Genomic DNA, 19,653 nt, shown 5'->3' on the forward strand with positions numbered 1-19,653 from the left:
GGGCTGCGGGCGCTGCCCATGCCTGGGGCAGGTTGCGTGGCTGGTGATGACAGCATGAAGCACCGGGACATAGCGAGACGGTGACTCCGTGCGGGGGTGTTCCCTGGGCTGTGGCACTGCCTTGGCACTATGAAAAAGGACCAGGCAGTTCCCATAATATTACCAGGCTGGCAGATGACCCCGGAGATGGTGCCTGCCCTGTGCAGAGTGGGGCTCAGCTGGATTCCCCAGTGCAGCTCCAAAACCCATAGCCCTGCTGCGGGCTTTGGGAAAGCAGGGACTGGGCTGCACCATCCTGTGCCTCTGCCCTGTGTGCAGCAAGGGGAACCCCAAATCGGGGCCTGCTGCTGCCCCCATTCGCCTTGTCTGCGCCCCTGGTGCGAGTGTCAGTGCCTCTCTCATACCCCATGAAGGGGCTGGTGCAAATACTGCAGGAAGGTGTAGGGAGATGCTCTTTGCAGCTAAAACACCCCAGTGTGCCGCTCTCCCTCCAGCTGAACTCCTTTTTGGAGCTGTGGGCTCCCTGGGGTGCAGAAGGCAGCAGGTGCCGTGCTCGCCTGGGTGAAACTTCCCACGCGGGGCTGACCCCAAATCTCCAGTGCTCGCTGCCTTTGTTTGGTGCCGCGCTGCATTTCCAGTGCCATCGGGCTCCCAGCCTCTCTCTGGGTGTGAATTATTGAAGCCTCGCTGTGGTCCTGGGAGTGCAGGAAGGTGTTGATCTGAACCTGCCTCCGACAATGGGAAGCGGGGATGGAAGAGGAGAAGGCAAGAAAAGGGGAGGCTCCCGCCCGGATCAGGCATGCTCCCTGCCTCACACCCTCTCATCCTTCCAGCTCTGCCTGTTTGCCTGCCACAACAGCCGGAGGGAAAAACTGTAGCCTCTGCGGACCCAGCCTGATCGCAGGCAGGAATCCACGGCAGGCAGGACCTGTTGTGTCTCGGGGACAATGCGCGGGATCCGCGAGTGCCGTGCATGCAGATGAGGCTTGCAGCGAGGTGGGAGCCGGCACCGGCATCGCTGGGAGAGCGAGCAAGGAGCGGCTGGCGAGGCGGCGTGCCGAGGCATGCTCCCAAAGGGCTGCTGCTCCCAAAGGGCTGCTCCTCCGGCCACGGGAGCATCGCCCGCTGCACACACGCACACGCACACAGGCGCGCTCGCTCACACACGCGCGCACACAGCCTCGCGGTGCGGCTCCTGGCAGCCCTTTGATTTGCGAGGAAGGAAATAAGGGCGCTCGGAGCAGCAGCAGCAGCAGCGGCGGAGGCTGTTGGCAAGATGCGCTGAGAAAAATCGAGCAGGGAGAGATCTCCGGTCTGCTTCCCTGCCTGGCCTGGAGCCCCTCCTGCAAGAGGAGCGGCGGCAGAGAGAGAGAGGAGAATGAGCAGCCCCTCCGCGCCTGGGAAGATGGAGGCGAAACCTTTGTTCAACGTGCAGAAGGCTCTGGTGCAGCCCGTGCAGATGTGCATGTTGGATATCCCCCTGAGCGTGCAGGATGACGATGTAAGTGGCAGGCAAGGCGGCCGCCAGCCCTCGCGGGGGCTCCGGGGCTGGGGTGGGCGTGCAGGGGGCAGAGAGGAGCCATGACCCCACCCCGGCACTGGCCGGGGCTGGTGGACTTGTGGCAAAGTTGAAGGTGCCAAGAAGGTGGCACCGCCTCCCGGCGCAGCCCTTTCCTCCCCAAGAGCTGCGTTTGGAGCCAGCCTGCGCCTTGTCTCTTGCAAAATCCAAGATGAAAGGAGGAGTCGGGGAGGCAGGGGAAGCTCCCCGCTGGGTGGGAGACTCACGGTGGCGCTCGGTGCAGGAGGGCAGGTTTCTTGCGGGTGTCCTGCCTGGGGACGGCTCAGAGGTGGTGGCAGAGCTCGGGGCTGCCCTGTCTGATCCCGCTGGCAGCGTGGGCACCGCTCCTGCCCGCTCGGCTGCAGCAAAGGGCAGGGCTGGGATGCACAAAGTGGCGCTGGCTGCAGCACCAGGGCAGAATTCCCAAAGCGTGGCTCACGGTGCCCATCATCATCACCTTAACTCTGCCCCTCGCAGGAACGCACCGGGAACCCGATTGTGCAGGAGAGAGCCCTGCCCCAAAGCTGCTGGGGACCCCAACGTAGGGGCAGTGCTTCCCCCAGCTCGTGGTGGGTGAGCAGGTGGCATCCCAGCTCCGCGAGGGTTTGGGATGTGCTCCAGGTGCCGCCAGCATTTGGGGCAGAGCTGCCTCCGCCTGGGGAGCAGGGGAAGCCCCCGCTCTCGCCGTGCGTGCTCAGCGTTCGTCCTCACCGCAGGGGCCTTAAATCTGCATTTTTTTTCCTGGTGGAGAGCAGTTAGGATATGGTGGTGAACGTTACCTTCTCTTCTGCATCACCTGCGTGCTTAAAGGGATAAAATGACACCGAGAGGAGCCCTCGGAGGAGGGAGGGCTCCCCTGCGGGCACCGTGCCGGATCCTGGCAGGGGTGGGCAGCCCCAGCCCAGCCCAGCTCCTCTGCAGGGATGGGCTCGCAGGGAGCTCCTATATTTAGAAACACCCCAGGGGGTTTTGCCAGCACCGTGGGTGGAGGATACCTGTGACGGTCACTGCAGAGCCAGCAGGGCGTGCCGGGGCTGGGAACGCGCCCCGAAAGCATGGCAGGGAGGGAAGGAGGGAGGCGAAGGCAGCCTGCGGGGTGCTGGAGCAGGGGAGGAAGGCGCTGACCTCGCAGCTGGGTGCTTTATTCTCATTGAGCTTGATTTGTCAGCAGCTCACAGCTCGCCGTAGCCATACCTGGGGCTGGGTTTCCCCGCGGTGTGCTGTGGGATCCTCAGGATTCACCAGCGCTGGAGATCGGCACCCGCCTGGGCAGTGGCTGGGATGGGGCGTGGGGATGCCCTGCCCTGGGTTGCTCAAAATGACCTCCGTTTGCTGATTGTATCCGTGGTTTCATTGCAGAATGGAAAAAATAATAATCATTAAGGGGGTTGTGCCCCGTTGGAGGGATTTTTTTTTTTTGCTTGGTGTCCCCAGCCCTCCGTCACCACCGGGGCGTTTCCTCCGTTGTGCAGGATGGAAGGGGATGGAAACCCCAACCGCTGGGAGCACATTCTCCAGCATCCCCATTTCCACTCGACCTGGGGCTCTGCCTAAGTGCCTCGTGTGTTTGTGTGAAGGAAACCGGGGGTGCTCGCTGCCTTCCCTTCTCCCAGAAAGCGGGGGCGAGGTGGCTGCACCCCCGCAGCGCTGGCACCTCTCCGTGCTTGGAGCCCCCGCAGCAGGGAAGCCCTGGGCGAGGAGCGATGGGGAAAGTCCTCGCTGGCAGCCAAGGAGCTCCCCCAGCCATGGGGATCGGTGCCTCGTGCCCGCCTGGGGCTGTCCCCACGCTGTCACCTCTCCGGGTGGCACCTCCCGCTCTGCTTCAGCACCTGCAGGCTTGCGGATTGCTTTTCCCCTTGGAGGTGGTGCAGGGAATTTGGGAGAAGATTAGGGGCTGTTACGTGGGGACTTCAGATGCATGCATTTGAGCAGAGCTCTAATAACTGGACGGGGTCCAGGGGCCGCACTAATGAGTGGCCGAACGCTGCCCAGCAGCACTGACCCCAACCTGCTGCGAGCAAGGGAGCACCCGGGCAGGTCCACAGGAGGCAGGGATGGGAGCGGAGAAAACAAATCTGCATCACGGGAAGGGAGTCAGAGCAGCCTCCCAGCTGTGTCACCGTGCCCCACTGCTCTTTGGGGTGCCCCCTGCCTCTCCCCACTTGTTTGCAGCTAAAGGAGGGAGGAAGGGACGTGGGCACCCGTGGCCACATCCAGGGGCTGGCACCGGGGCAGAGGTGGCTCTCGTTTCCGTCCCCTCTTTATCTGTCACTGGGGCTGCCAGTCCCTCCCTTTCAAAACCCACCCGAGCAGTTGCAAAATTTCTCGGGGCGCTTCTCGTGCTACAATGGGGAGGGATTTCCAAACCTTTGCTAATAAAAGAGTAACGGTTTCTATCTCTGGGAAATGGGGAAATCAACGAGCGGGCTGTCACAAGCCGTGTAACGGCTTTTGGGGCACCTCGGCCCTTCCCTCGTAGGGTGGAGCTGCGTGGAGCTGCTTTGTCGGCTTCCTTGGCAATATCTGCTCCCTGAGAGTGGTGGGGACAGGGACAGTGGTGCCACTGCCCGGGCACATCCCAGGGGGTCCATTCCATGCCCCAGGCTTTGGGAAGCTGTTGGGGAAAGGCACCAGCACCCTGCTCAGCCCCCCCTTGTCCTTGCTCCCTGGTGACGCCCTCATGAGCGCAGCAGGTTTGACTTCAAAGCAGTTAGCAAATATTTTCCACTCCAGTGGGCTAATTAGTTAAATTACATTTCGCATGCTAATTTATTCCTCTAATATTATTTTTTTTCCCAATGTACTGATGTGCAGGAGGAGATAAAAGCTTGGTTTGACCTTAGAGCCAGGCCCGGAGGAGCTGGAGATGGGAGCGAGCGATCGGTCCCCTGGTTTGCCGTAGCCCAGGTTTATTCCCCGCTGCGCTCAGGGATCTCGTTCGGTTGGGCTTTTGGTCTTTTAGCTGACTGCAGCCTGGGTACCTTGGGTGTAATGTCATCTCCTGGCACGTAGAAGAAAAAAAACTTGGAGATCAGCACTAATGAGTTACTGATTTCCAGCTCCATTCCTCAGGAGCACGGAGCGCTGATAGATGGCAGGGGATGAATCCTGCCCGCAGGGGCTCAGGGCAGCGCCGTCTCCTGCGCACCAGCGGCACCGGGGCTGCCCTGGGGGCTCAGTCTGCTCCTCCACGACCTGCCCTGCGCCAGGGCTGATGGAGCTGGTTGTGCAGGGGCTGGAAACCAGCCTTCCTCACCACGCTTGGGAGGATGAGTGCCTCTGGAAGGGAGGCGGACGCTCTCCCCATCCTGAGCCACCAAGGCTCAGCTCCCTCCCATGGATGCAGCGGGCGTTTTGGGGTGATGGGATGAGCTGGTGAGCGGGGGGACGCACGGTGTGCAAACCTTTTGTCCTGCTGGTGAACCCTTGCTGGTGACCGAGCCCTGCCCAGAGACTCAGCACCCACAGCCCCCTGCAGCATCCCTCCCTGGGGTGGCTTTGCCCACCGGGGGTCGGGTGGGCTTCCACCCGTGGGGACGAGGAGCTGGAGCTCATGGGGGTCACGGGTCGGTCCCAGGCGCAGGGGTGAAGCAGTCGCTGAAAACAGCCCTGCAATGAATCAAACGCTTTGTCGTGTTTATATCAAAGGCTGCTTCTTTTCCACTGCCTGTGCATGGTAGATGTTATCAGGAGGGAGGAGCTGAAAATGAGCGCTGGGACTGTTTCCTGACCACAATTACAGACAAAAACAACAAATCCCTCCATCCTCTGTCTTTTGGCCAAACTCTCCTTTCCCCTCGGGTGAATCATCACTTGGCATTTTAGAGGAAAACTGGAAAACTACGGAAAAAGTCACCCCGGCTGAATGCTCATCCGCGAGAGCAGAATTCCAGGAGAGCGCTGTGAAATCCCAGGACTTGTGGGAAGCAGCAGAACCCCCCATTGCATCCCTGCCTCCCTGGGGGCTGGGTTTCACCCTCCTGGCGAGGCTGCCCCATGGGTTCAGAGCATGCAAGTGTTTTTGAGGCGACACGGGTGTGTTTCTTGCTTGTGGTGCCTGTGCAAATGGCCATCCTGGGAGCTTTGGGGGCAGTGGTGGTTCCTGGGCTGAGCTTTCACCCTGAGCTATGGGGACGGGGGAGAGGGTCACCGATGGCTGCTGCTGCATTTGGTTCCTGGGTGCTAACGCCGCTGGAGGCTTCACCTCCACGTTCGTGCGAGCTCTTCCACCGAATCCACGAGGGGAGTGGAGCCGTGGGTGTGCTGGGCTGGTGCCACTTTAATAAGCAGTCAGCAGGACCGCAGTGATGCAGCCGGGCAGACGAGGGTTGCCAAACCAAAATGAGAACCCAGACCTCTGGAGCCTCGAGCAGAGCCTGCCCCAGTGGCCGGGACTCATCCTGCCCGGCCTCTCGTCATCGCAGCCCCAGCCGGTGGCCTGGGGGGGGCCCCACGTGCAGACTGGGGGTTACTGGTGGGATCAAAGCGATGCTAATGCTCCCTGTGCTGCAAGTGCAGGAGGAGCTGATGCTTCCAGTCGCTGCCGGACTGATCTGCGTTCAGCGTTTTTATAAGAGGTTGGCTGGGTCTGTGCGTGCCTGTAGCTGCGGAGTAGAAATTGCAAAGTAAAATTGGTAAAATACCTCATGCTGCATCCTCTACTGGTACAAGTCAAGGCAAAACCACTGTTTTGGGTGGCGTTACCCCTAAATGTCACTGTGAATGTGATTTAATGTTCAGAGAGATGTCCTGGAGCGTTGCCCTGTCGCTGTGCTCTTCCTCCTCCCCATCGTTTAGCCCCAGTTTCTGCCCCAAATCTGGGGGCAGTGTAAGAGCTTGCCCCTTGCAGCTTTTCCTCTAGACTTGTGCTTCCTAGAGGCGTGGGCTCAGCCCCCTGTGCTTTCTCAGGTGAGATGGGCTCTCTTCTCCCCATTTTCTCTTTCCCTGCTCTCATTTCCCATCCCGATGACACCACGAGGGCCGTCGAGCTCGGTGGGGCGCCTCACACAGCTCCCAGTGCCCGCGTGCTGCTGCCGGTCGCTGGCTCCATCCCAGCACCCTGGCTGCAGCTGCCTCCTGGCAGCTCGGTGCCACGAGGTCCCTCTGGGACAGCACGTTGTCCCCTGTCCCTTCACCCCGGGGCTTGGAGCAGGGCTGCGGGCACAGCTGCCGTGACACCGTGCCGTGAGCGTGCTGGCACCGCTCCGCTGAGCCACATCGGGTTCGGGGGCTGGTTTGGGGCAGTGGGAAGGAGCCTTGCAGAGCCCACCTGCAGCTTGGCAGGGGCACAGGGGTGCTTCTCGATGACAACAGCTCCTCTCTCACAGCACTTGGTGTCCCTGAAACATTTTGGTATTGCAGCGAGGGTCGGCTCTGTCCCACCCCGAGGAGATGGCTCGCGGTGGATGCCGCCTGGCAGGGCAGCGGTTCCCTCTGACCATGCTGCAATGTGCAGGCTCACTTTGGGCAGAACTCGTGGTATTTGGTGTTTTTAACTCCTGGGGCCGTGTGCGTGGGGCACGCAGGCTGTCTGCTGCTGCGGGGAGCTGCAGTCCATGGCCAAGGCTTTCAGGTGTCCCCTCGATGCCGGGGCTGGCCGAGAGCAGCATCCCCGGTGCTCGCCTTCCCCTGTGCCTACACGGTGAGGAACTTTCTCTCTCTTAAAGCGAAGACCCAAAGTTATGAACCACGAAGGCTGTTAATATCTGCAGGCTGACTTGCTGATTTTACTGGCGTCCTCTGCTGTGCAGCCTCGTGCAGGCGTCTCCTCATCCCAGCTCCTTGCTTCCTTCCTAGCTCCCGCTGGTTCGGGGTGCCCTGGTTCTGGGGGCATCCTGCGAGCTGGCAATCCCTGACCTGCTCCTGTTGATGGCTCCTGAGGGCAGCGGGCAGGATCAGGCCCTTGGCTAGGGCACACTGAGGAGCTGTTTGAGGTGAGCCATGCAATGGGCTCGTAGCGTCTGGCCGTGGCCGTGATGCTGGCAACAGGGCAGCAAATGCAGAGCAACACCCCAGTGATGCTGGGGCACTGCTCGCTCTCAGTCTGCTGGGAAATAGCATCAAAAAAAAAAAAAAAACTAAAAATAACCCCTTCTACTTTTCCTTTTCTTCTCCCTTTAGGCTTCTATGTGCCTTGGTCTGAGAGACTGTTTCTTTTTTTTCCTTTCATCAGAGCAACCCCCTCTCCCCCCAGCCCTTCTACTTCCCATCCTGGAAACTGAGCACAAACCAAGAACTGTGAACAGAGAGGTCAGAGGGGAAACGTGATTTTTAGCAGCAGCCTCCGGGCTGACTGACCCCAGCAGCCGGGGGCACCTCTGGGGCCACAGGGATGGGAGGACGGAGCCCCCCCAGGGTCTGGCAGCTCGGGGAGCTCCTGCTCGGGGGGGTTCCTCCTGCCTGGGCAGCCCCCGAGCTGCTGGAGCTGGGAAACAGGGATTAATCCCTGCCCGCCTGCTGTGTGCGAGTGAGAGGGATCAAAAGAAACTGTGAAAATCCCGGATTTCCCTTCCCGTTTGGCAGAGGGAAGCGGGAGGCGGCCGGGCTGCGGGGCACAGCTCCACCATTTCCCATTGCACAGGGCTCGACGCCCTGCACCCGTGGGCCTCCATCCCTGGTTGTTTTGGGGTCAGCACAAGGCTGCATCCCGGCAGCTGACCCCATCCGAGACCTCCGACAAACTGCAAATTCCAGGGGCCCCCTCGCCACGAGGCTGCTCCAGAAAAGAGCTTTGCAAGTGGATGTGGATGTCGGGAAGGGAAAGGAAGGCTCCGAAGGGAAGGGAGGCTCCAAAGGGAAGCTCCACGGGGCTCTGGCTTTGGCAGGGAGGTGCCTCGGCACACGCCAGCCCGGTGATGTACCTGCGTGCTGCCACGTTGCACGGCTGCGTGTCATGGAAACCCTGACACAGCCCCGCAGCAGCGTGTCGCAAACAGCAACGGGGTAATTAACCGTCAATACGTAATGATCTTGGCTGCTGAGATGAAAAAAAATCAACATATGGGCTGCTCGGCTGTGGGTTAATCAGCACAACCCGTCGGTGCCGTGAGAGCTGATGGAGGGAGATGCTCGTGGGGGTAGGATGCAGCCGGGTGCTGCGATGTCTTGCCAAAAGTCCCGCCGAAGCTGGATCAGACCCACCTAAAAACACCCGGGTCACATTTCCTAACCTTCTTCCCTGCAACGAGGGGGTGGAAAACTCTTTTTTCCTCCCGAAATGAGGCTAACGGCGAGCTGCTGTCTGCCTGTCTGTGGCCTCCCGCCCCGGGTGACTTCTCAACCTGCTGGCCCGCTTCATGCAAATCTGGCGGAGGGCTCGCAGATCATTAGATCTATGCAAAAATGCTGAGAGGAGGTAGCTGAGTGGAGGAAAGGAATCTTGTAAATGCCCCCGAAACAGCTGTAGCGTGAGCTCGTGTATTATTAGACACCAGAAAATCCACGTGGGAGACGCTGCTTACAAACGCTTTAACCACAAAAACATTTTCAGTCTCGGTTCGTACATTTTTAGGCACCGAGGGCGGCCTCGAGACACAAAACTGTAGGAAATGAGACCCGAGTAGTTCCAGCGCTCGCAGGATGACCTTGTTATTTTAACGAAAACCGAAATTCTTCGGCGCTCGCCGCGATCCCTGGAGCCAAGACTCCGAGGAAGAAGAGCATAAATCACGAGCTGGAGGGCCAGCAGTGCCGTGGCCGGACCCGGTGCTGTGCTGTGACTCAGCGCTGCCGCTGTTTGTGCCACCGAAACCGAGAGATGAAGCTGGCCCCGTGCCCCCGGCGGATGGCATTGCTGGGAAGAGCGCTGCTCCGCCGCGCCAAGCAAGCCCGACAAAAAGCGCCGTGCTGGCCGTCGGGGGGACACGCCGGAATAACTTCCCCCTGCTGAAACAATGCAGAGAGGAAACCTTTTCAAGTGGCTCTTACCAAGGGGAAAATGATTTGGCTTTTTTAAACATCCTCTGAGGGTCTGACAATACCTGGGAAGGGCGAAAGACTTTTGCAATTCTTCATTGACTTTTCAGCCATGTGGCCGTGTGTCTCAATGGGGCGAGACCCAGCTCGGGCTCTGGACAGTCAGATTTTCCCTTTCCAGCTCTTGCCAGGCTCCTTTCCTGCCTCTCGTGGGGCCACCAGAAAGTGTTAAAGTGGGATACTTCCATCTCCATTCACTGCGCTCTGCCCCGACCAAGGGGATTTGGCCCAGGTGCTGTCGGTGTCGGCGAGCACCTGGATGCTCTCCTGTCCCGTGGCCCTGTCCCGCTCCTGGCCCTGGCTTCTCACCACCAGCCACGCTGTCACCACGCTCTGCGGCTGCCTCCAGGCTTCTCCCCTTGCTCCAAACCAAGCCAGCTTCCCTGCAGCTTGCACCGCGGCGTCCCGACGTGCCCGGGTTTTGATGTATGCTTTCCCTGACGCTTGTGCGGCTGGAGGAGGTGCAGGGCCATTGTTGGAACATCCTTTTCCATATCCCCCGTTAAAGGGCTCTGTTCCTGTTTAGCTGGATTTCTTTGTTTCACGTAACCTCAGATATTTACTTGTGGCATTAGCGCTCTGCGTGCGGTGCACCTTGCTGCTGCTTCGCGTATTTCCAGGATCTGGCATTTCAATCTGTTCCACCTCACTCCTATTTTGGGCTAACTCTGCGTTAAACCCAGGCTGTTCTGAGTCCGTTTGGCCTTTGCTGCCTGTAGTTCTGCTCAGCGTGGCTCTGCAGCCTGCGTGGGTCCCATGTTTAGCTCTGGACACAGTCCTGCACGATGCATCAGCTCCGTGTGCTGCTCCCCTGCCTTTGTGCTCCTCTCTTGGGCCTCTTAGCAGCTCCACGGCCCCGTTCCCTGCCCTACGTGTGCCCAGACATGTTTCAGCACCGGGGATGCTCACGGTGCTGGAAAATGTGCCAGGGTAAGGAGCTGGCGATGAGCAAGGTTTCTTTGTTATCCGTCGGGATTTCTCTGTTGGTCCTCTGCCAGGTCCTCGTGTTTCCGAGAGGCTCCTTTTACGAGATTCAGCTGAACGTGTCAGTTCGGCTCCTTACCGGCGCTGGAAAAATGTTTTCGCTGCCCTTGAAGGTACCTTGAAAGGTGAGCGGAGCCTGAGCCCTGCTCTGTGTCAGTCCAGGCACCCCACCTGGCTGTGGGGAGCCCTTTTCGCCATCCGGGTGATTTGCAGGGAGCTGCACCAGGCTGGAAGGGGGCATGGGGGAGAAGGAAACACTCAATAATGCCCAGGGAATCCCGTTATGAGTTGAGTTCCCTTTGGGAGGCAGCATGGCAGGGACCCTGCAAGGCCCAGGGGTGCTTTGCCAACTCCTTGCCCCATGTCAGCAACCAATAGCTCCGTATTTCTGGCACACGTTATGAAATCTCACTGCGCCGTCTTATTTTCCTGGTGGATGAGAGGGCCCGTTTTGATTTCAGAAAGGAAACTATCATATCTTCAGGGGTTACACCCATTCCTGTCTTTCCCTGCCAATTCCTGTGGCTTCGTAACCTTTCTCTTTCCTACCAGTGGTTTGCCTTTTCGCTGCTATCCAGCAGAGGAGTGCAAGCAAGGGTGAAAGCTGCAGTAATTCAGAGCACCTGGGAGCCCCGAGCTGGCCGTATGCTGATTGCTAAGCAACGCAGAAAAATGTTTTTCCTGTTTTTCTTTTGGTTACGAGCACCTTAGGTGGTATTTGTTAAAAGAGCTGACTGAAACATTCCGGCAGAAAGGTGATAGGGAGATAAAAGCCGCCTTTAAAGACAAATGGCTCAAGAAAGACATCTCCCTGTCTGCGGTGTGTCCGGCTGCAGCAGCCCCGTGCCCGCTGACCTCGGCTGTGGGAGCCCAAAGTTCAGCCGAAGGGGAGAGGCAGCAGCTCCTGCTTGACACGGGGATGCCTGGTGCTAAAAGCTCCTGGGGATCCAGTGATCCTCCCCCAAAAAACCAGCCAGCCCTGGGCAAGCTGCTCTGGTTGTTTCACTGCATCCCCCTGCTGCTGGCCGCCCTGCGAAGCGCCGTGAGGTCTCTTGGTGCTGTTCCCAAGATGGAGCTTGTTGTTTTTGGCCTTCTGGGTGTGTTTCAATGTTAGCAGTCGTGTTTTGCCTCTTTTTTTTCTTTTTTCTGGGTATTTTCTTTTCGCTGTAAGTGGCTGCGTGACTTCTTGTGGCAATGTCCCCATGCGCCTTTCCCCAGAAGTGTCCACGCGAGGTGTGCTGTGGTCAGTTCTTTCGCAGAAAGTGGCTTTGATTTCCCCGTGCGCCCCGTGCCGGCCTTGTTCTGCCGAATTCTAGAGGTCAGCAGGTCTGAAAACCTGAGGCTTACCTTATCACCTGCTGCCCTAAGGCAAGACGCTCAAATATTATGGCAAAGCGGATGGTGTGAGCGTTAGGATGGAGTGGAAATATTCCTGCAAGCTCGTTAGTTTTCCAGGCTGGTGGCATAATTACGCTGCCACTGCTGAGCATCAGGCTCCGCAGGAGGCTCCGCAGGAGGTGCTGCAGCCCAGCTGCACACAGGGGCTGCAGGAAAGCAAGCCCAGCAGAGCGGGATGGAGAGGTTCAGCCTTCCCCTGCCAGTACAAAGAGCTCCTGTGGAGGGAAAGGGCCCAAGAAATGCCCCAAATCTGGGTCTGAACAGCTGGGCTGAGGGATTCCTAAAACACGCTGGCCAGCAGTGTCTGGCTTGCCCCTAAAATATGGTTAAAAACTGGCATGGATCGTGATCACGAGTGAGAACTGGGGCTGTGAGAGATGGGGCTGGGTGGGATCCATCGGTCCCCAAATAAATTCTGGGAGCTGCTGCTCTAACCTCACATTGGCGTGCAGGGGGTACTGAGAGCACTGATACCACTGCCCCGTCTTGCAGAAGCTGTGAGGTTTTTTCCCTAGAGGAGAAGAGGAAGTGGTGCTGGTTCTTTGTTTTATAGAAACGCTCATAATAATAATAGTAATTTTCCAGTAGAGCCTGGGCTTTGGAGAGGTGGGGGCAGTGGAAGTGAAAGTTTCAAATGAAAATCTGAACACCCAGAAAGTTTTGGTTCAGGACTCAAAGCAAGCAGTAACAGACAGCCCCACTTCCAGTTAATAATTCTTTTCTATCGTCGCTTTTCCTCCCAAGCGCCTTACAAACAGGGATGCAAAGGGCTTCCCCAGCCCCTATGACATGAGGAGGGTACGGAGTGCTGCGGGGACAGACCCGATGTGTTTTGTTGAGCTGGTGCCAGCCATGATAATGTGACGATTCCCATTCCCAAACTTTGTGTTCCCAGACTCCTGACTAATGGGGAAAAGCCCCGGTGATGTGGAGTATGGGAACAGGGTCAGAGGGAGTCGTGTCCTGCAGGAAGCGTGCTGTGTTGGAGCAGTGGAAGAAAGTGAAGGAGGGCAGCTGTCGGCAGGGCTGGGGGATGCTCAGGGGCTGTGGGATGAGCTCGGGGCTCAAACGTGCTGGGGAGACAACTCGGGGTGTGTGCTGAGCCCTGGTATTGAGGGAGAAGCCAAAGTCTGAGCCTGCAGGTGCTGCCCCAAAGCTGTTGGGAACTGGGGCAGTGTTTGCAGAAGCCCCTGCTCGTTACCCGTTCCGCATCGTTAGCCGCATGGGGAAGCCTGCAGGCTGGAGGCTGTGGCAGATGAGGGCAGGTTTGTGATTTGGAAGCGCACGGGTTTGTGTTTATTCAGTCAAAAGCTCATTGCAGGGTGATGGAAAGAAACCAAGTGAGGGATTTCCCGCAGCACCCGGTTCCTGCACCCGTCTCTGCTCCTGCGCCTGCTGAAGTCGTCGGGACATTTACGGCTGACGTCAATGCAAAGTGCTCGGTGTGTTGTAAAAGCTTTTGCTGAGTTTGCCAAATGTAAAATGATTATTATTTTTTTTTAATGAGTCACTCAATCATAGATGGTTTCCTTAAATGCCCTGCTCCAGGAGTCACCCACATATAAAATCATGGTAACTTTCAAAAATTTCTCGACCTTCAAGGGTGTAGGGGAGAGAAGCTTGAGGGTGTGATCCAAGTGGTGCCTTTCAGCTCCACGCTTAAAGGCAAAGACGGAGCCCCGAAAAGTTATTTGTTTCAAGTCTCACGGTTCTCAAGAGCTTGGCCCCTGAAGGCTGAGTGTTTGGGGTTAGCTGCGCTGAGCAAACATCCTGAACTTGGGCTCCTGACCCCGCTTTGAGTGTTTTGCTTTTCAGGCCCAGAAGGTTCCCAGGAGAGGAGAAAGGAAACTGGCTGGCTATTTTTAAACCCTCTCAGTTGCCTTCCTGCTTTATATTATTTATTATCCATTATCAAAAGTGTTTCTCCCCTGAAACTGTCTTTAGTGGTCAACCGAGGGACCGGTGAAAATAGCCCATCAAACAGAGCTGCAACTTTCCATAGAGGTCAGGCGGAGCTGGAGGGCTGTGCAGGGTTTTGCCAGCTGCAGATGAGTGCTGCTATTATCTGTGATGTGCACGTGGGCAGAGTCAAGTGATTCCCGTTGTGGGCTGCAGTTTCACCACCCCGAGAGCTGAGTACCCACAGAAAGCTGGGTCTCCTCTCCCAGAGACCAGACCCCACAGCCCAGAGGGGTGGCACCAGCTTTCCCATCCGGGCGCTGCCTGATTCCTGCATGCACCCAGCTAAACGATGCGTGTGACCAGCACATTTTATAGCACATCTCGTTGTATCACGCGGGTTCCACGCGACACGGCAGCGCTAAAATCAGCATCGCCCCCAGGGGAGCACCCCAAAGTCATGGGGCTGCCTTGGGCGGTGCAAAGCCCCTTGCTCAGGGCTGTGTCCCCTTTCCCAGGGTGTCCCTGGAGGTCCCCTTGACCCTCTGCGGCTCCAGATAAGCAGGACAATAGCCCACATTGTCCTCACTCATCCTCCTGCCTGGTAAATTTTCAAGTTTGAAGAGTGTTGCAGCCCTGGCAGCGTTGTTAATCCTTTCCTGCCCGGGCAGGAGGTGCAGGCGGTGGTGCCCTGGGCAGAGCTGGCTGCGCAGAGCGTGGCTCCATGTTCTTCTTGGAAATAAAGCCGTGGGGCTGGCCGGCCTGGGAGGCTGATGTTATTTCAGCTGTGCAGAGAGAGCTGAGGCGTAAAAGTCTGGGTTTTGGTGGTGTCAGCAGCAACTGCGATGCAGTTTATCGGCAGGGCGTGAGGAGGGAAGGGGAAGAGGCAGGGGAGGGTGAGAGCACGCCGTGCTCAGCGCGGAGGGGTGGTGAATGACGAGCAGGTCTGCCTGTTTTTCTTTGCCTCTCAAAGCAAAGTTATGTGGTGTGGTTTCAGCAGGGGCTTGGGGGCTCAGAGCTGCTCTAAAATGGGATTCATAACCCTAATGTCCCCCAGCCCAGTCTCCCTTTCCCCATGTCCCTGCTGGGCCATACGCCAGTGCCCAGGACCCTGTGCACTGGGAGATGGCACAGGGACGGGATCAGACCCTTCTCCTGACACTGGCTTGCAATGGGGCCCCACAAATGTCCCTTCATCTCCATGGGGCCACCACCCCATAAAGTCCAGCTGGGGCTGGGGCAGTGCTTTGAGCACAGACAGCACCGTGGGGGCTGAGCCCCCGTGCTGAGATGCAACCTGGCTGAGCATTACCGCGTGCCGTCAATCCCCACGCGGATCCAGGTTTAGTAGGGTCACATTTCACGCTGGGTTTTGGGTGTGGTGCTCTCAGGACCCCGGTGCTCCCATTCTGGGGGCGTGAATCCCCCCTCTCAGCACCACGTCCCCCCAGGGGCACCTCCACACCTCGCCCCCCTGCGCCCCCTTTTTCCCCTTGCTCCCCCTTTTCCCCCAGCTCCGTGCTGTGCTGGGGGGGCAGCCCCCTTTGCAAATTCCCCCCTCCTCCTTCCTTTCCCTGCTCCGTCCCCCGGGGGGCCGAGCCGAGCCGTGCCGGGCCAGCCCCCGGGGCGGGCGGAGGCTTTGGGGGGAGGAAACCAGCGCTCGGCTCCGCGCTGCCATCGGGGCTGCTCCGCCGCTCCCCCGCGCCCCCCCAGCCCTCTAGGCTTAGGGTTAGGGGGTTAAGGGGTTAGGTTTAGGGTTGGGGGGGCCCTGCCCTTCCCCGCTTTATCCCGGGGCTGGCCGGGGATGCGGTGCCCATGGTGAGCCGCCGGCACCATGCCGCCGCCGCGCCCGCCCCCGAGAAGATGTTCGAGGGCTGCCGGCGGGCGCGGAGCCTTTGGGGCGGCGTGAGGCTGGAGGTGGCCGGCGAGAGCAGCCCCGTGGTGCTGCACAGCTTCACCCAGCTCGACCCCGACCTGCCGCCGCTGGAGGTGAGCGAGGAGACGGGTGGTTTTGGTTTTTGTTTTGTTTTTTTGGGGGGGGGTGCGGTGAGTTTTGGAGAGGGTACCGGGGGCGCAGCCCGCTGGGAGAGGAGCTCTGGTGCTCTCCCCTTTGTGGTTTGGGGCTGGTTTGTAGGGTGGGAGAAAGCAGGGTTAAGTATGGGGCTATGGGCAGGCTGTTTATTATTTCTTTCCATTTATTAAATAACCGGGTGCCCCTGCTCGGCTCTGCGCTCCCTCCCTGGGCCATGGAGGGGCTGGCAGACTGGGCTCTGCTGGGGGAAGCTAAGGGACTCTCCTCCCTCCGAGCAACCAGGGCAAGGGGGCAGATTGCTAAAAATGGGGGTCCTAATAACTCATTTGAGCTCCCTGGCTTCTGGATGCAGGAAACTGCTTGGATCTGAGCTGCCCGTGAGGGCTTCAGGCTCATCCAAGCCCCATAAGCGTCCCCTGGGAAGGTTATGGGCACCGGGAGGGCTTTGCTGGAGGATGCAAAATATTTGTGCTGCTCTGGATTCGACCCTGGGCGCTTCAGAGCCGGTCCCCTGGAGGTCTCAGCCCGACGGGTTTGTTGATGGCAGCTGTGCGTGGAGGTGGAGGCAGAGGCACCCAGAACCATCTGAGTCAGAGCTCTGCCTTTTTTCTTCGTAATGGATGATCGTCTCCTGCGCGCCAGGAATGTCATTGATTCTGAGTAAGCGGCGTGTTAGGAGCAGCTCAGCTGGAGGAGGGTTTTGGCGTTCAGAGCTGGTTCAGAGGAAGGCTGGCGGCACAGGGGTTAAATCAGCGCGGGGCAGGAGCCTGGCTTTGCTGGGATTTAGAGCCAGCTGCAGATGTGCTTGGTGGCTCTGGCTGCTTCCCGCTGGAGGGGGGCGGCTGGAGGGGGATCACCGCTGAAACCTCCACGTTACTGTGCAGATATCCGGCGAAGGGAGCCAGCATTTCAGCAGCGGTGGCTCCTTCTCCCTGCTCCGAAGGATCCATCCCATAACCTGCACTACAAAGTCCTGCTCGGCCGGGGATGGGATTAGCTCAGGCTCCGGCCGTACCAGCTCTCCTCCGGCCTGGTGGTCAGCTTTGCCGAGAGTTCACGAAAACACCAGCCAGCTTGCTTCCCCCCCCTCCACTCTGCTCCTCTCTCCTGGGGGTGGGCGTGCTGACATTGTTCGGCGCACATCATCTGGTTCGTGTTATGTCTGGCAGGAAGTCCAGCCTCTCCGGCCCGCCGCGCTCCGGGAGGCTGCAGGGCCGCGCTTTTGGCAGGGGGAGCGAGAGGAACAGGGAGGGGGCAGAAGGGGGGCGATGAGGCTCATCGTGCTTCTACCCCCCCAGGGAAGCTGCCCCGTGCACCCCAGGGGATGAGGCTTTGCACCTCGGGAGGGGCTTTGCTGTAGCACGGGGAATGGAGGCTGCGAAAGCAAAGTTTTTGGGGCTGAGAGTGGCTTTGCGTGGCCTCGGCATAGCAGAGAGAGGCAAGCGTCCTCCAGCCCTCCTCTGCTGTCCTCGCTGCCCAGGTTTCCCCTCTGGGCCGTAACGTGGCTCCGTGCTGCTTAACGTGCTGCATCCCAGCGCCTGGGCTTTCCTCCCGGCCCCGAGGAACTTGCTGACAAATTCTTCCTTCCTCCGTGCCATCCGTTCGCGAGCGGAGGCGAGGAAAGGCACAGCCTGGAGCGGGGTTTGGTGACCCACTGCCTCTCGAGCAGCTCGGAGGCTCTTTGAGAGCCTCTCACCTCCTCGTGCTCCTGGCTGAGGGCTTCGTGGTGTTCTCTGGGTTGTGTGGAGCGGGTTTTGCTCGCTGTCGTTACACTGCACAACCGGGGAAAGAATGCCAAAAGGCAGAGAAAGCAGAGTTGCTGCGACAACTGTGCTGGCAGCAGCCTGGTGTGGTTGTAATCCCCGGGTAAGGTTTCTCTGTGAGATACACCCTGGGAGGAGAAGGCGGATTATTTGAATGCCCCCTGTAGACCATCGCTGTTTTGCCGAGCTCCACTTTGTCCCTGTGTTGGAAACCAAGGGCTGTGCTCCCCACTCGGCCCTGCACTGGCACGGAGCTGGGCTCGGGGCCGTGCCAGCTGCTGGGGACCATGCCTGGTCCCAGGGGAATAGAGAGGATCCCTGGAAAGCTGCTCAGCAGGTGGTGGGGAACACGGATCCTGTTTTCTGCTGAGCCCCTGCGGGTGGCTGTCAGTGGCAGGGTCCTTTGCCTGTATCCCAAGCAACGGTATCGATCTCCCAGGCACCGCGCCGAGGTGGCTGTTCGAGGGCTCGCGGCCACGTGCTGCCAAGTGTTCTCCTGCTGATGTTAACCATGGGAAATTGAAAGTTTATACGGAGCCTCTCTAGCTGACCAAGCTGCTTTGCACACCTTTTGCTTTGTCCTTTTCGGTTCTAATCCAGCCCAAATCAGCGGTGAATGTCCCAGTTCGAATTTATTTGGTGGTTCTCCTCCTGCTCCTTGCTGGAGATGCGTGCTGTAAGCACAACTGCAGATGACACAGACTGAAACTTTCATGAGACTGGCATCACTGAATCTCCAGACAAATGGTGAGGGCTGACGCATATTGAAAAAGCTTGTATTGTTGCTATTTTGGCTCTATTTGTTTTCTGAACAATTAGGAGACTTTCAGTTGCTAAACATATCCTCGAAAACTTGAATTGCTCAGCCCAGATGCCTTGGAGGTCAGTGCTTTTGCTTTATAGCCGGGAAGGAGGGGTGAAGATCTCTCTTAAAAGCCATTTTCTTTTAGCTTCCAGTGGTGCCTGTGGAAGAAGATCCTTTTCTCCCAGCCTCTTCCCCTCCCTGAGGCACAACCTGATATGCCCCTTGCAATTTGCGAGATGAACATCATCTGCTGGTACTCCTCGGTTGGGGACCTGCCTTGTGGCTCCCTTCCAGAAGGGTTTGGAGGCGGCGGCGAGGCTGGGAGCAAGCTGAGATGCTGATTGTTGGTGGCTGCTGCAGGAGGGGAAGAACAGAGGCGGGAGGGATTTTTGATTATTATTTGATATCGTTAGAAGCTGGGGAGAGGTTCCAAAATGTGTTTGTATAAGGATCGTGTTACTCAGGGGCCGCCGTGCCCTGTTTCCATAGGGGTAGGGATCTCACTGAGGCTTCAGTGCTGGATTGGCAGCCCTGGCAGAAATCTTGTTCGGTCCCCAGGGTCCTCACTTGGCCCTCCAGAGCCCCCCAGATCACGCTGTCATTCTGCTACGGCCCTTTATGTCCCAGCTGTGGGTGTGGGATTGGGACAACTAAATGCAAGCTTGGAGAGTTTCTACACTTCCCCATGCCCAGGTTTGGGGTGGAATGAGCTCAGATTTTGCAGGAAAAGAGCAAAAGGATGAAATTTCAGGAAAAGAGCAAAAGGACTGCTGAGCTGCAGGGATGTCTCACTCGCTCAGCTCCTCTGCTGTGGTGTTGGGTGGTTGGCAGCAGCCATCCTACATTTCAGGCCAGAGCACAGCCTGTTTTCAGCGCCGTGCGAGTTGTTCTGGCCATAGGCCTGACTTCACCATGAGTGGCTTCTCCATCACCCTTTCTGCCTCTCTAATTGCCAGCCACTGCATCCCCCGAGGGACATGTAATTGAAGGAGCAGAGAGCTTATTTAGGTCACTGCAGACCACATGTAAAGGCTGGGCACCCCCTGCTTGTACTTTCTCTAGCACTCTTATCTCCAGAGCTGACTGAGTGACTGTTTTTCAAGCAGTTGTGTTCCTTTTATTTGGATGCATACTTGCAGCAGGGCTGTTTCAGTTCTCAAATATTTCTCTATCTCCCATGGACCCAGCAAGGGGGGAGGAGAAAGCTGTAGCCAAGGAGTAGGATTTGGACACAAGGCTG

The 19,653-nt window shown here is 58.2% G+C and overlaps 1 protein-coding gene across 4 annotated transcripts in view; it reads left to right on the plus strand.

Moving 5' to 3' along the window:
* The window catches only part of RALGDS (ral guanine nucleotide dissociation stimulator), a 47,011-nt gene that overhangs the window by 8,855 nt on the left and 18,503 nt on the right, over positions 1-19,653 (plus strand). For 2 of the 4 annotated variants that reach the window (XM_068656851.1, XM_068656854.1), the window contains exon 1: positions 15,443-15,802. The exons of 1 other annotated variant lie outside the window; for it this stretch is intronic. In XM_068656851.1, coding sequence (XP_068512952.1) covers positions 15,629-15,802 — 174 coding nt within the window. In that variant the 5' untranslated portion in view covers positions 15,443-15,628. Of the gene's footprint in view, positions 1-1,234; positions 1,502-15,442; positions 15,803-19,653 lie in introns of those variants that run through there. One more of the 4 variants, XM_068656852.1, reaches the window with a different exon arrangement.

Source organism: Anas acuta, chromosome 20 (genome assembly GCF_963932015.1).
Source record: "Anas acuta chromosome 20, bAnaAcu1.1, whole genome shotgun sequence".
NCBI lineage: Eukaryota > Metazoa > Chordata > Aves > Anseriformes > Anatidae > Anas > Anas acuta.